Source organism: Leptodactylus fuscus, chromosome 2 (genome assembly GCF_031893055.1).
Source record: "Leptodactylus fuscus isolate aLepFus1 chromosome 2, aLepFus1.hap2, whole genome shotgun sequence".
Lineage (NCBI taxonomy): Eukaryota > Metazoa > Chordata > Amphibia > Anura > Leptodactylidae > Leptodactylus > Leptodactylus fuscus.
The window spans coordinates 116,703,895-116,717,727 of record NC_134266.1 but is presented as its reverse complement, the minus strand read 5'-3'; the positions used below and the strand labels follow the sequence as shown (position 1 = coordinate 116,717,727).

The window sequence follows — 13,833 nt, the reverse complement described above, 5'->3', positions numbered from 1 at the left end:
AAAGGCACTCAAATCACCTTTCTTCCCCATACTGATGCTCGGTTTGAACTGCAGGAGATTGTCTTGACCATGTCTACATGCCTAAATGCACTGAGTTGCCGCCATGTGATTGGCTGATTAGAAATTAAGTGTTAACGAGCAGTTGGACAGGTGTACCTAATAAAGTGGCCAGTGAGTGTATATGTGGCACACAATCCCACAGGACAGTGCAGAGGTGGCAAGAAGAATGGAGTCGGCCTCATCCACAATCAGCAATCTGTGTCTGATGAAGGTCTGGGATCAGACTGAAATGTCACATTGATTTTGGGATCGCATAGTTAATGGATTGTATTAGGCAGTTACCTTCATGTCGTTCTTAGCACAACTATTAACACTAACAATTCTTTGTATGCTCAACAATACACCAGAAATGACGCATAAAAGGCAGACACTAGTCCCCTTACAGCTTAATACCAAGTAAGAAAATTTTATTCCTGCACTCGATAAAAACAAAACCTATACTTTTGGCAGCAATTGCAAGAACATTATCAAATAACGTTTGTCTCTTTCCATCCCAAAGGGTTTGTGTTCCTTGTTGGCCATGAAATATGAGATGTAAAAACAAGACACAAGAATATGGAGAGGAGAAAATTGTTTTAATAAGTTACCAACTTCCAAGTTATAGTAATGGGAGTTTTTTTTCCCTCCTCCCTTATTGAGGTATTTCATAAAAGTTTTCCAGAATGGTTATCAAGGCGACAACATAGACAAACCATTATGACTTGTGTTGCTGTCAAAAATTCCAGATGAATTGACATTGCCCCTGGTCTTCACTTGGAGCAGGGGAGCTGACAGATTTAGTCTGATGCAGACAGTATCCATCCATAGCTGAAAGAGATGGTGACTTCATTTGACATCAGGATGAAATACATCAAGTCAGGATCCGCTGCTACATTTCATGATTCGACAGTTAAAAACCAAAGAGGGTCTGCTTTTGTATACCCTAAATGATGGCAGATGTGTTGTGTGTTTTGCTTTCTAAGAGGATGCCTTACTATGATGATACAGAACTTGGAGAGGTAGGTGGCACGTTAAATAACTAGCAGGAAACTGAAGAAATAGTCTGGCAATCAAATGAAGAGGTAGGTGACATACGAGAGACAGTGGGACATTCTGCAATACTGAAGTACAGAAATGGAAATGGTTTCTCATCCAAGGAGCCAATGACTTGAGGGCCTCTTTCTCATCCTGGAGGATGAAGGCGGGTACAATAGATCAAAACTGAAGTTTTATAGGTTAATAAATGCAGTTCTACTTGTCTCCTTCCAGCAGACCCGGAGACTTGTACAGGAGTCCATGCTTTTCTAGTACCTCACAAAAAGTCCAGCTCTAGAGCCTGTTGTAAGGAGATGAGGTCATTGTGGTTTGTGATCCTCCAGAAAGGCATGTTGTGCTTTTGAAAGGAAAGAAAAAATACAAAAACTTAAAATTCTGCTTTAACTTGAATTGTCATTGTAAAAAAAACAGTATTACAGTACAAGCTTTACATTGCCTGATGCACACAGGTTCCATATTGTTTACACAAGGCAGTGTGCCAAATGAGGTTTTTTTTTTTGTTTTTTTTTACACCAACCAGGAGACAAAGTATGTGCATTTGTGATACAGGAGGGGTGGGGCTCACAGCGCTAGAGCTTTTTTTTTTTTATAAAAAGTGAAAGTAAGTGTCACATTAATGTTATCTGTGTGCTATAAACCTTTGGACTAAAGTTCCATAACGTCACTTTTAGACAGGATCTAAGATAAGAATACTGAGCAAACTGGAATCTTAAAATAAACCTAAAGGCTCCATTTATCGTCATCACTGCTGTACTAAATATGACATCCATCATACAATCGTGATACTGTGCAGTGACATTACAGACAGGAAGCCAAACATTTCTGCTCCTGTGATCACTATTTTATCTAATGCCTGCATTATGGAAACAAGAACCGCAGGTTGATCAAGTGAACTGAACTTTCATTCCCATCGGATTCTGTGTCATTATTGTGCAATATATTTTTCTAAATATGGTTTACTTAGATAGATCAAAAGTGGTACTTAAAGGGAACCTGTCACACTATATAAGCGGTACAATTTCCAGGCAGTGTGATCTACAACAGATTGATCTACAGTTTTGTGGAAAAATTTAGTTATGGCTCTAAATCACTGACCATGTTGGGCTTAGGAGTCGCGTGGATACTCCTACACGGTGACTCACCGCCATTCCTGTAAGACTTTACATACAGAGACAGCTGACAAGCCCAAAATAGGCAGAGATAGCATAAATGACAGGTTATACCGAATCCTTTTTCACAAAGCTACATACAGAATCAATCTGCTCAGAATCTCCTACCCTATAAATTCCACTTTTAAGGACCTAAATGAATGATTCATTTCTTGTACCTGTTTGGCAGCCATTTCTTCATCACGGCCATCTCCAATAACCACATAGGTAACCTTCTTCCCAAACCTTGTCACTATTCTTTCAAAGCAGCTCTCTTTCCCTGAAAATAAAGGCAAATATTCTATAAGAATTCAATATCCGCATTTAAAGTGCGTAGAGCGGGAAAATGTTCAGTTTGCTTTTCCTAGCACACCTGATGCCCTACATTCAGCTAGTTTATTTAAATTAGTATAAAATTCAGAGTTAAACATTTTGAAAATATAAAGTGATTAACCCCTTCCCGCCGCAGGCAATTTATACATATAGCACACAATGCTCATTAAACGTCTGGAGTGCACCTTGCTCGCTAATTTGCATATCAATAAAAGCGGGCTAATTCAAAAACATCTGAGAGAATTAACAAATTATAGGTATGTCTAGAATAGCCTTTCTAAAGGCTATGCATATATATGCTTAGTTAAAAATGAATTTTCCCAATGATGGAATCCCTTCAATGCCCGTGAGGGCACCGATTACAGGAATTAACACCAGGTCTCTGCTGTATAATACAGCAGAGATCCAGTGGCTATGGTGGCTAACTAGCTTCTGAGTGCCTGCGATGTTTATATACCAAACACCGCCATACAATTTCAGTGGTTGTCGAGAGGGGGTTAATGTTACTATTTAATACAATGAACTGGGAAGCTGGAAACAAATGCAGAATGGTATGGAACTGGAGAAAATCTGTGTTTGCATAACTTTCTCACAGGCTTCGTTTTTATGGCATTCATTTGTGAAGCCAAGATGAAAAGTCGCCTATGGGTAAGTACCAATTTGAGAAATGTCTATTCCTTTCGTACAAATTTTATGGGAGGCAAAACAGCGAAATAACAATTTGGCTCTTTGAAAATACTCGGGGTAGAATTTAAGACACAGGGATACCTAAGTATGTACGTGTCTCAGTTTATTTATGCACTTTTATACGTGTTCTAGGGAAAGGGGATGAGCAGTCTGTAAATCCAGAGTAGTCTGTGATGCAGGTCTAATCCAAACAAGCCTTCGACTGTCAAGGCATTCGATTGCGTTCCAGGGGACACCGATCTATCCCAAAATGGTACCTTGGTCTACTTTAACCGAGGCATCGGGGGGCTTAATGCCCGCAATACAGCAGAAACCCAGCAGCTATGGCAACAACTATGCTCCTGAGTTGAAGGTTAATAAGACATTAAACATAAACTTGGCGTGGAGGATGTCAGATTGTGTAACCTTCATTTTGGATATCAGACATGTGGTTACAACCACCATTTTGGATTTCAACCATGCAGTCACCCCCCTCAGCCGTCAGGGGGGGGGTGACCTCTCTCCAGTTTCTTATCCAATAGACATGCATCAGGACTATTGTTACAACTTCTCCACCAATCATGTTATGCTAATTATCCTAGCCAAACCTGTTCCTGTGTATGCAATGTATTATATACTGCTGCATTGTCATCATTAAAGCAGATCCACCATTTACTTACACACACACACACACACACACACACACACACACACACACACACACACACACACCTGAGTGTATTTTGTGCTCGTCTCTAGCATATGCTACCATGTCTTTAACAATTTGAACTTCAATACGGTGATACTTAGAGCGGATTGCGCTCACATTGGGCACAATATAAAATCAACAGTAATGTCAGGAAACATTTTCACTGAAAGAGTAGTTGAGGCTTGGAACAAACTTCCAGCAAAACTGACCTCTGATCCAGACCTAATAACCTGTATAGATTTAATTGAGTGTAGGCCACATGAGACAATGGAATAGACAATTCAGGAATTGAGAAATTATTAAGACTAGTTTGTGAAATACAGCACGTTTTCTATTATTTCAGATTTTTAAATTTTATTTTCTGTATATTAATTTGGGAGCTACCATCTTGCCTGAGCTTTTTCTCTGCTCTGATAAAGTTAGTTATACATATAGCTATATCATCTGCCTGGTACAAATTTATGTGTGTGCATGTACATACAGCTGGTCAAACTATTGGAACCATAAAATAAGTAATTCACAAAAAGTACTTTTCATAATTTGCTTTTCATACAGTGAAAATCTTAAAGGGATCCTATCATTTAAACTCAATTTTTTCTTCCCATCACGTAGGAATAGCTTTAAGAAAGGCTATTCTTCTCCTAACTTTAGATGTCTCTCCGCGCCGCCGTTCCGTAGAAATCCCGGTTTTCGTCGGTATGCTAATGAGTTCTCTTGCAGCACTGGGGGCATCCCCAATGCTGCGAGAGAACTCTCCAGCGCCGCCTCCATCTTCTTCAGGAATGGGGTCTTGACGCGTCTTCTTCCGGGGTTGGCTTCAAATTTCTAGGCCTCGGGCAAAGCCGACTGCGCAAGCCCGCTGGCCACAAGAAAATGGCCGCTTGCACCGTATTGTACACGGCCATTTTCTTGTGGCCGGTGGGCATGCGCAGTCGGCTGTTCCTTAGGCCTAGAAGTTTGAAGCCAACCCCCAGAAGAAGACACGTCAAGACCCCGTTCCTGAAGAAGATGGAGGAGGTGCTGAAGAGTTCTCTCACAGCATTGGGGACGCCCCCAGTGCTGTTTGAGTGCTGGGGCCCACCCCCAGTGCTGCGAGAGAACTCATTTGCATATTGACAAAAACCATTTCTACGGAACGGCAGCCCGGAGAACAAAACTAAAGGTAGGAGAAGAATAGCCTCTCTTAAGGCTATTCCTACATGTTAAGCAGAAAAAAATTTGTTTAAATGATAGGAACCCTTTAAGTACTCACTTGTTCGGTTACTGACACAAATCACTCTCACACTATGATTAGGATGAAGACAAAATACACGTTACCTATTTTTGTGGCACTGTATATGTTTTCAATTGGAAAAATTTCCCCTAAGCCATACAGTAGGACTTTTGCCAGGGCCGGTACTAGTTGTGTGGTTGTTATCAATACATTTATGCAGTTCTTCCTGTCAAAAGAAAACAATGACTGAATTTGTGAGGAGACTTATTAGTATACTTTACTATAAGACTCAAATACAAGACTCATCAGTACTTACCTGGACTTGATAAGTAGTAAACATTTTAATGCAGTTCCTAGCCAGCCATCTGTTAATGTTTCTATATCAGCTCTCAGCCTTTGAAGAGAATCGCGTCGCTGTGGACTGAGTAGTGCTGTCAGTGACAGAACAAAATAATACATTTATTACATACCCGCTTGTAACTCCTGGCCTCCAATGCAAAACCTGTAAAATATGGGGCCCCTACATAACTTTGCCAAATAAAAGTATACCACTATTGTAAATGGCACAAGGAACCTTTGAGACCCACTCAGGGTCCAAGGCCCAGAAACAACTGCTACTGCTGGACCCCCTAAAGTTAGACCCCTGCATAGCAGCCACTAAAATTAAAGTTACTACGGTGATGGATTAATGCCCTCTACTGGTCAACTTCCTATGTAATAAAGACCTGAGTAGCAAGACCCATCTAATACTGAGGAAATCTAGATCAAATAGTATTTATTTACTTGGATTGCTTGGCTACACATGAGACGCTAGGAGCAAAAAGGCTATTACATGCATCTTGTTGAGGACTGAGGGCAAAGGACTATTCCTGTTCACCACTTCTGGGGCTTTAAATAAAAGAAACCCCCATAAGGCTCAGGTTTATGATTTGATGTGGCAAGTGCTCTAGGCTGGGCTGTTGGCCATGCCAGATTTATTCTGGCATAAATGATGCCTAAAATCAATACCAGCTAAGACCTGGCATTCATTTCAGTGTAGCTGCAGAGAATGCTGAGGACGCACCTGACTTTCGAGGAGATCAGGACCTCACAATAAATCAGGCGAGTCCTCCAGTGGGCTCAAGTATTATCATGAACAGCATATAAAACAACACTCTTGATATATCCCCAAATATTATACAATGGTCCATTCAAACTGTATGACACTGAAGGAAAATATTGCACAAAGATATCTTCATCAGTGTACTAGAAATTGAACGGATCAATAGAAATGACACCTACAGGGAGATCTAATAACAATGCACAAATACATGAAGGGACAATACAAAGAACTTTCTAAGGATATTTTTACTCCTAGGCCAGTGACAGTGACAAGAGGACATCCTCTACGTCTGGAGGAGAGAAGGTTTCACCAGAAACATAGAAGGGGATTCTTCACAGTAAGAACAGCGAGGCTCTGGAACTCTCTGCCCCAGGAAGTGGTGATGGCGGATTCGCTGAACAAGTTCAAAGAGGGCCTGGATGCCTTTCTCAAAGCGAAGAATATTACGGGTTATGGGCTCTAGATTTTAAGGACACGCTGATCCAGGATTTTTATACTGACTGCCAGATTGGAGTCGGGAAGGAATTTTTTTTTCCCCCTGAAATGGAGCAATTGGCATGAGCCTCATGGTTTTTTTTTTTGCCTTCCTCTGAATCCATACTGTAGAGGATTGTAGGGCTATAGGTTGGACTTAATGGACTGATGTCTTCATCCAACCTCAACTACTATGTAACTATTTACAGCTGAATGTATACAGCTGTAGCACACCGATACCATATACCTATTGGGACCAAAAGTATTTCCACAGTTGTCCACACAACTATGAGTGGTATCAAAAATCTAGCACAATGGTAGCCATATCAACAAAAGTTATACAGTTATACTGTAATATACTTGAACTGGCCAAACACAGACTTTAGATTGTTATAGATGACTGTTGACAAAGGTCATAAAGCCAACTGTTCCAAATAAAAGTCTGACTAATCCAAACAGTTGGAAAATTAACATGTAAAAGATGGCTAATGCTAAGAAATTGCTGAAAACAGGAAATTACATAAACTTTGTGGATAATTTCCAAGAGTAAGTGCTAGCTCATACAGTCCAAAAACATACCCACAATATACAAACTGCCCACAGGTCTGTCAGTCTGGCACACAATTGGTTACAGCTTACAAACAGCTGAAATTATCCAACAGAAACTATTTTAGTGGCTTCCAATTTCAGTTGCTGGATAGCTGTATCGGTAAACTATGTATGAACGATCCATCATCCGAACGGTAGAAATTGGCCACTTCATCAGGCTAACGTTTAACTTGCATGGCAGGCTTTAGTCCTATTACTCACCACTGACATTGTTCTTATACTTCTCATACACCTCAACGACTTTGCGATAGCGAAATGCCAGCTTTCTCATCCAGTCCATCCCACCTTGTACCCCGGTGGAGGGATGATTCCGGTTTACGGCAGAACCATTAAATCCATCCGTGGTAAAGCTGTAGTTACTGCAATTTAAGAAAGTCAGATTAATGCTAGAATTATATAAAGCAATTGTCTGTCTATTATTACGGCTACAATCAATATTAGGTGAAGCACTTCTGAGAAAAGATGTGAAAGTGAACATAATAGCCAATATCTTATTGCTTTAATGGCAAAAAAAACACCCTTTAGGACCTAAACAGTGTGTGTGTGTGTGTGTGTGTGTGTGTGTGTGTGTGTGTGTGTGTGCCATCCATGTGTCGAAAGATTGACTATTGCTTGAAATGAACAAACCACAGTAAAGTCAAAAAGGCAATCCACAGAGGATCCCAGTATACACAACTTTGGTCTGATACTCAGACTAGATGACCATTCAACTTGATTGGTCAGTAAATGAAGAAAAAAAAAAAAGTCCTGAGTCTCCTTTATTTTCTTCCGATGAAAGTCCCCACCGCACGTGACTGCTAAGTCCAATAAGTGCCTCATCAGAAGGGACATGGGACATCACAGCCGTTAAGGGTCTCCGTAAAAGATGACAGCCAAGCAGCAGGATTGGACTATGCTGGGAGAACACCAGAGCAACAGGGACAGGGGAGTATGTCTGTTTTTGCTTTGTTTTTTTCACCTTCCTCAGTATTCTTCAAAAAATAAAATTGTAGTCTGGACTCTTTTAACTTCAGTGCCTTATGTACATTTTAACCATTTAACAATCTAATGCATTTTAGCCTTACACCAGTAATAGTGTTATTATATTAGAGGAAAAAACAATTTCATCTTGGGAATGGTTACGGATGTGGTGATACCAATTGTGTGGGTTTTTTTTTTTCCTCCTGGTTACTGGAAAAAGTCTATTCCCATTTTTTTCTGTGAAAGAATTATTAGGTGCTATAGTTAGCATTAACAAGGGCAGGAAAATAAGGAAAAAAAATATTTCTCCTCCCTGCACTGTCAGTTGCACATATTCTTCTGCTCACTGATTAAAGTCAAAGTTGTGAATACATGCAACTCCGCTTGAAGCTGTGATATCCTAAATCTAGGTGGGCTACAGATATGATTCTTGGTAATTTTAAAGCCAAGATTCTGGAGCATAGGCTGAGCGTCTATGGCGTAGGACGCAATACACTGGAGCTCCGATTCTGCACATCCTACAGCTTTCTATAACGATGGAAATGGGCAAGAGACTGCCCAAACAACCCCATAGGGGATCCCGATCCCAGGGGAGCCCATCTCCCAGTCCTCCTTGGACTTCCTCTTGGATCCGTCGGCATTGGTGGCAACAGTACCCACCAGGCAGCGGTCATCTTGGCTGAGCTTAGAACAGTCCCTGCCCCTTCTCTGCTGGCTCACAGCTCCTCCTCCTCTTCTGTACAATGGGACCATGCCTTACACAGGACAACCCGGCACAGTTTATGTAGGCCCCACCATCTCCCACTGGGGCCTATACCCTTGGAATGCTCCACATTCCTCCAGATTAGTGGCGGCCCCATGAAGCTACCTGCTCGTATGGTCCTCTCTCAGACCTCAGGGATCAGAGACAAGCACCGCCACTTACAGGACTTCGACAACAGAAGCAGACGTAATAACATAAGAATCAAAGGTCTCCCAGAAGCTAATATGGATGAGGAACTCCATGCTACACTTGAACCTATATTTAATATACTGCTCAATGAATCACCGACTCACAAAATTAAGCTGACAGAGCACATCGAGCACTTTGCCCTAAAGGAGTGGGAATAAACCCCAGAGACGTCAATGTTTGAGTCCAGGACTTTAGCCCTCGTCATGATGGCCTCCTTAAAGGAAGTCTATCATTGGAAAAAGTGCTTTAGAGCTAAACATGTTTGAATAGCCTTTAAAAAGGATATTCTACTACCACCTTTACTTTTTCTGTTGTCCCCGATGTTTCTTTTTAAACTTATTTCTTTATGCTAATTAACCCCACAGGGCAATCCCAAGGCCTCCGAGCACCACCCACATCATATCTTTAATACTGTCCCTTTACTGCTTGTGCTCCGTCTGCACCCTCCTCCCTGAATACTCCTCCTCCGTCTGCCCTCCTCCTCAAATCTCAGTTCTCCAAAATGGCCGCTCATACATGCCCAGTACTGTCTGAGTGGCCATTTTGGTGTAGTTCTCTGGAGAACTGAGCAGGATCACAAGAGGGTGCTCAAAGGCCTTGGGGAACGCCCAGGGTGCTCCGTGAGGTTAATTAACATAAAGAAATAAAGCGGTTTACAAAGAAACAGCGGGAACAACAGAAAAAGTAAAGACTATTTTAAAGGCTATTCAGGCATGTGTTTAGCTCAAAAGCTAGATGATAGACTCCCTTTATGTGTAGACAAGTGAAGGACTTTGATGGTGCCAAGCTGCAATTTTTCCAGGCTCTCTCCCTCCCTCATCACTCTGCAGAAGAGATTATGTCATCTCCGCTCTCTACTTTAACTGCTCCATGATCACCAGTTAACCTACAGATGGGGGCACCCTTTTGCTCTGCCTGCACGCCGAGATGATATTTCTGATCTTCCTCATTTCTGCAATACCCTGGATATCCCTGAAAGACTGAAACTCAGGTCCTTTGACTACCTTTCAGGGAAGATTATCATCCCCTGAAATGAGTGGTTCCATTATCGTCAAATCACTCACTTGATGCCCACCCGGTTTAGTTCCCAGAAAGTACCCCCCCCCCCTTCCCCATGACATTTGAGAGATTGTGCAAGGCAGGTACCTCCACGAAAGGTCTCATAACTGTTAACTTCTTTCCTGACCAGATGGGTGGAAAGCCCTGGGCCGCCCAATTTCTTTTGATCAATGGCAAAAGTCAAGAAGAGCAGGATTAGTCCCACAGAAGGAAGTCATCTCCTGTGCTCAGAAGTTCTGGACAGGAACACAGGTAAGTATGATAGGGTAGGCGGCTGGGGTAGTATTCGTGATCCATCACCGAATAATCAGAAAACATGCCTGGGGCGGTCACATGAACCCCCCCCCCCCCCAAGGATATGCATAAATATACATTTTTGCTAAAGTAAGTAATTAAGAAAGTAGGCGGGAGGAGGATGCTTAAATTAGTGTAGATATTATATTTTATCCTGGATAACCCCCATTAATGGCAAAGAGACAAGGAACCTAAAGGGTGGAAATCAACTCAAAATAAAATGTACTACTAAAACTGATAAGTCTCAGGTCAGGGTTCTGCTTCTTCTCTTGAAAAAGACAAGTGTTATATGACCAGATGCTGGATTAAAGTAATTTTGGCGTAGCTAAAATACACAGAAAATAGTTTTTGCAAGTATAAACAACTTTTACAAACTGTGAATAATATAGGTTAATGGAGGAGTGTGATTTAAAAAAAAATGCCTACCTTAAATCTTGACCATTGTCATCAGATGCCACATCTTCTACGTGAACCTGATCACACTCCTGGTGATACACAATAATTCAGTGATGTTATAAAGTCTGGCTCCTTAGCAATATAGCTTGGATCTGTTAAAGAGGACCTTTCACCACTTGGGGCACATGCAGTTTTATATACCGCTAGAAAGCCGACAGTGCGCTGAATTCAGCGCACTGTCAGCTTTTACGATCTGTGCCCCGGGTGAAGAGCTATTGGTGCCGGTACTGTAGCTCTTCACTGTCAGAAGGGCATCCCTGACTGTCAGAAATGCCCTTCTGACGGTGAAGAGCTAAGGTACCCTCACCGATAGCTCTTCACTGGGGGCACAGAACATAAAAGCCGATAGTGTGCTGCATTCCGCGCACTGTCGGCTTTCTAGCGGTATATAAAACCACATGTGCCCCAAGTGGTGAAAAGTCCTCTTTAAATTGCAGTTTTTTTCCAGGTTAGTCTAAGTTCTTAGCTGATTGCCATACTGTCAGTCTGAGTGTCCTTTTACACTGGTAGATTCTCTGTCCAAATGAGCAACAATGAAAGATATTAATAATTAATAAAATATATTAACATGGTGGTGGCTCAACTCCATTTACATCATTTATGCAATCGTTTGAAGACACTGGGGCAACGCAAACTTAGAACAGAAAGTATTAAAATGTACCAGGTGTATCACAGTGAAATCTGCTGAATTGTTTGAATATCTAGTTTACATCAACTATGAGTTGGCTTAGTTTGCAATTTTGGCACAAAGTTTTACATTTCAAGCCTCACCCATCATATAAGGCACTGAAACAAATAGCTGATTTGACAGCTAATCACTAGCACCTTTACATGGGTTAATAACTGAGAAAAAGCGTCAATTCTGGCATAATCTGACCAGTGACAAATCAGAGACCCATTTACATAGTCAAAAACAGCTAGACAGATTGGGTATACAAATCTAAGACATTTATAGTATATCAACAATAGGTAATCATTCCAGAAAATGGACTGGAACCTATGGCATTTTCTGTGAATACGCAATAACTACTTTTAAAAGTGATGACAAACTTGACAACAGAAATTTTGATCATATTCTTACCTCCAAATCATTAAAAAACAAATGTGTGTCTGCCACTTCAAAGATCATTTCCTCCATGGCCAAGCCCGAGCCTACTACCAACGTGGGGTCCTGGACAGACAGACAAATACACATAGCCATTTAATAATAACTTCATATTACATTTAGGATAGCAAATCTCTCTTTATTAATTGACAGTTACATCAGTACTGGGTGATTTTTACAGCTATGCATAAAACACAATTTGGATTAAGAGTTTATAGTTCCCTCCATTAGAAATCCTTCCATACAAATGTTTCATTGATGGGATCTTGAAGTTAAGGATAAATGTCATACTGCTTATATCATTAGGATATTGTAACTCACTAATTTCCCTATTGTTTGAGTTACTTCATAGTTCTATGGTGAAAGGTTTATATATACACACACTAAACTTTACAAGCATTATATCTATACATTTAGAGAGTATTGACCGAGTGTTGCATTTTCAAATGAATTCTCAAGTTTTTCATGAGAAACAGCTTCAAAAAATAAAAAAACACAACAGATTTCATGAAAAAAAACAATTGTTTCAATTTCATCTTCCTCTAATTTCCCAAGCTCTCTAGATTTCCACAAAATGACCAGGATATAAAACAGTATATGAACTATACTACAGATAAACAGATCCACGCCATTGCAATACCCAATTTGCAACAATACATCTTGCAAACCTGTCCTCTTTATCTATAAGATTGGTGATAAAAATATCCTGTACCAATTGATTTTCTTCCATTTGAACAAATATTCTCACACTTTCCATCATAAGACCCTAGTTAACCTGCCAAGGCACCATAAGAAAAGATCAAAACGGCCTATTAATTATGGTGCCCAGGTTTTTTTTCACTCAGGACTGTGTTTTCCTCTCCTTGACTTTTGCAAGACCCATGGGCCAATTTCCTCACCTTAACATTGTCAGTCTCAACACTATCTACAGAACCCATATAATCTGCCCCTCTGGTATACAGTACAAGCGAAAGGTCAGTGAATAATGCACCTGCTTTAAAGTAAATCAGTGAAAACTTGTAAATGTGAATGTTCCAGAATATGAACCCTGTTACACAGCTATGGTTGTATTCTGTCTTGCAGCATTTAAGTTATGTTATTCAAACTGTGTACAGTGAATTTAAGTAGTCTGGGTCTTACTTATCCACTTTCACTGTGACATACGCTAGGTTCATACTATTGCTGCATTACAATGTTCAGGGGCATCAGGAAAACCAAAACGCTTTTTTATTTATTTATTTGTTTTTACACAAACTGAGCCCAGCGGATCCCACTAACTATAATGGAGTCCGTGGGGTATCTGCCATTTTTAAACTGAAACCTACAGAGGAAAAAGTACCCTGTGCAGTACGGCAGAATCTGCGATTCAGTCTCCAACTGAGACTCCGGCACAGATGTGAATGTATCTACATTGGTGTACATCCTAAGGGCCCCTTCACACGGAGTATACACTCGCTGATTCTGAATGTGTAACACGTTCCGAATCAGCGGAGTTAAAACAGATCCCATCGCTTTCTATGGGAGCCGACATACATACGCTCCCCATAGAAATGAATGGGCTGCTTTTTTCCCTATAGTTTTCAATGTGATATGCAAAAGGATGAGCAGTGGAAGACCTGGGAAGTATTAAACAGTAATGTTGGGGGACCAGCAAGGCT

The 13,833-nt window shown here is 40.9% G+C and overlaps 1 protein-coding gene across 3 annotated transcripts in view; it reads right to left on the bottom strand.

Moving 5' to 3' along the window:
* Positions 1-616: 616 nt before the first annotated feature.
* EYA3 (EYA transcriptional coactivator and phosphatase 3) overlaps positions 617-13,833 on the bottom strand; it is a 71,714-nt gene continuing 58,497 nt past the window's right edge. For all 3 annotated transcript variants that reach the window (XM_075264542.1, XM_075264544.1, XM_075264543.1), the window contains 7 exons: positions 12,152-12,241; positions 11,041-11,099; positions 7,551-7,708; positions 5,481-5,595; positions 5,269-5,390; positions 2,423-2,523; positions 617-1,432 (listed from right to left, as the gene is read on the bottom strand). In XM_075264542.1, coding sequence (XP_075120643.1) covers positions 1,352-1,432; positions 2,423-2,523; positions 5,269-5,390; positions 5,481-5,595; positions 7,551-7,708; positions 11,041-11,099; positions 12,152-12,241 — 726 coding nt within the window. In that variant the 3' untranslated portion in view covers positions 617-1,351. The remainder of the gene's footprint in view (positions 1,433-2,422; positions 2,524-5,268; positions 5,391-5,480; positions 5,596-7,550; positions 7,709-11,040; positions 11,100-12,151; positions 12,242-13,833) is intronic.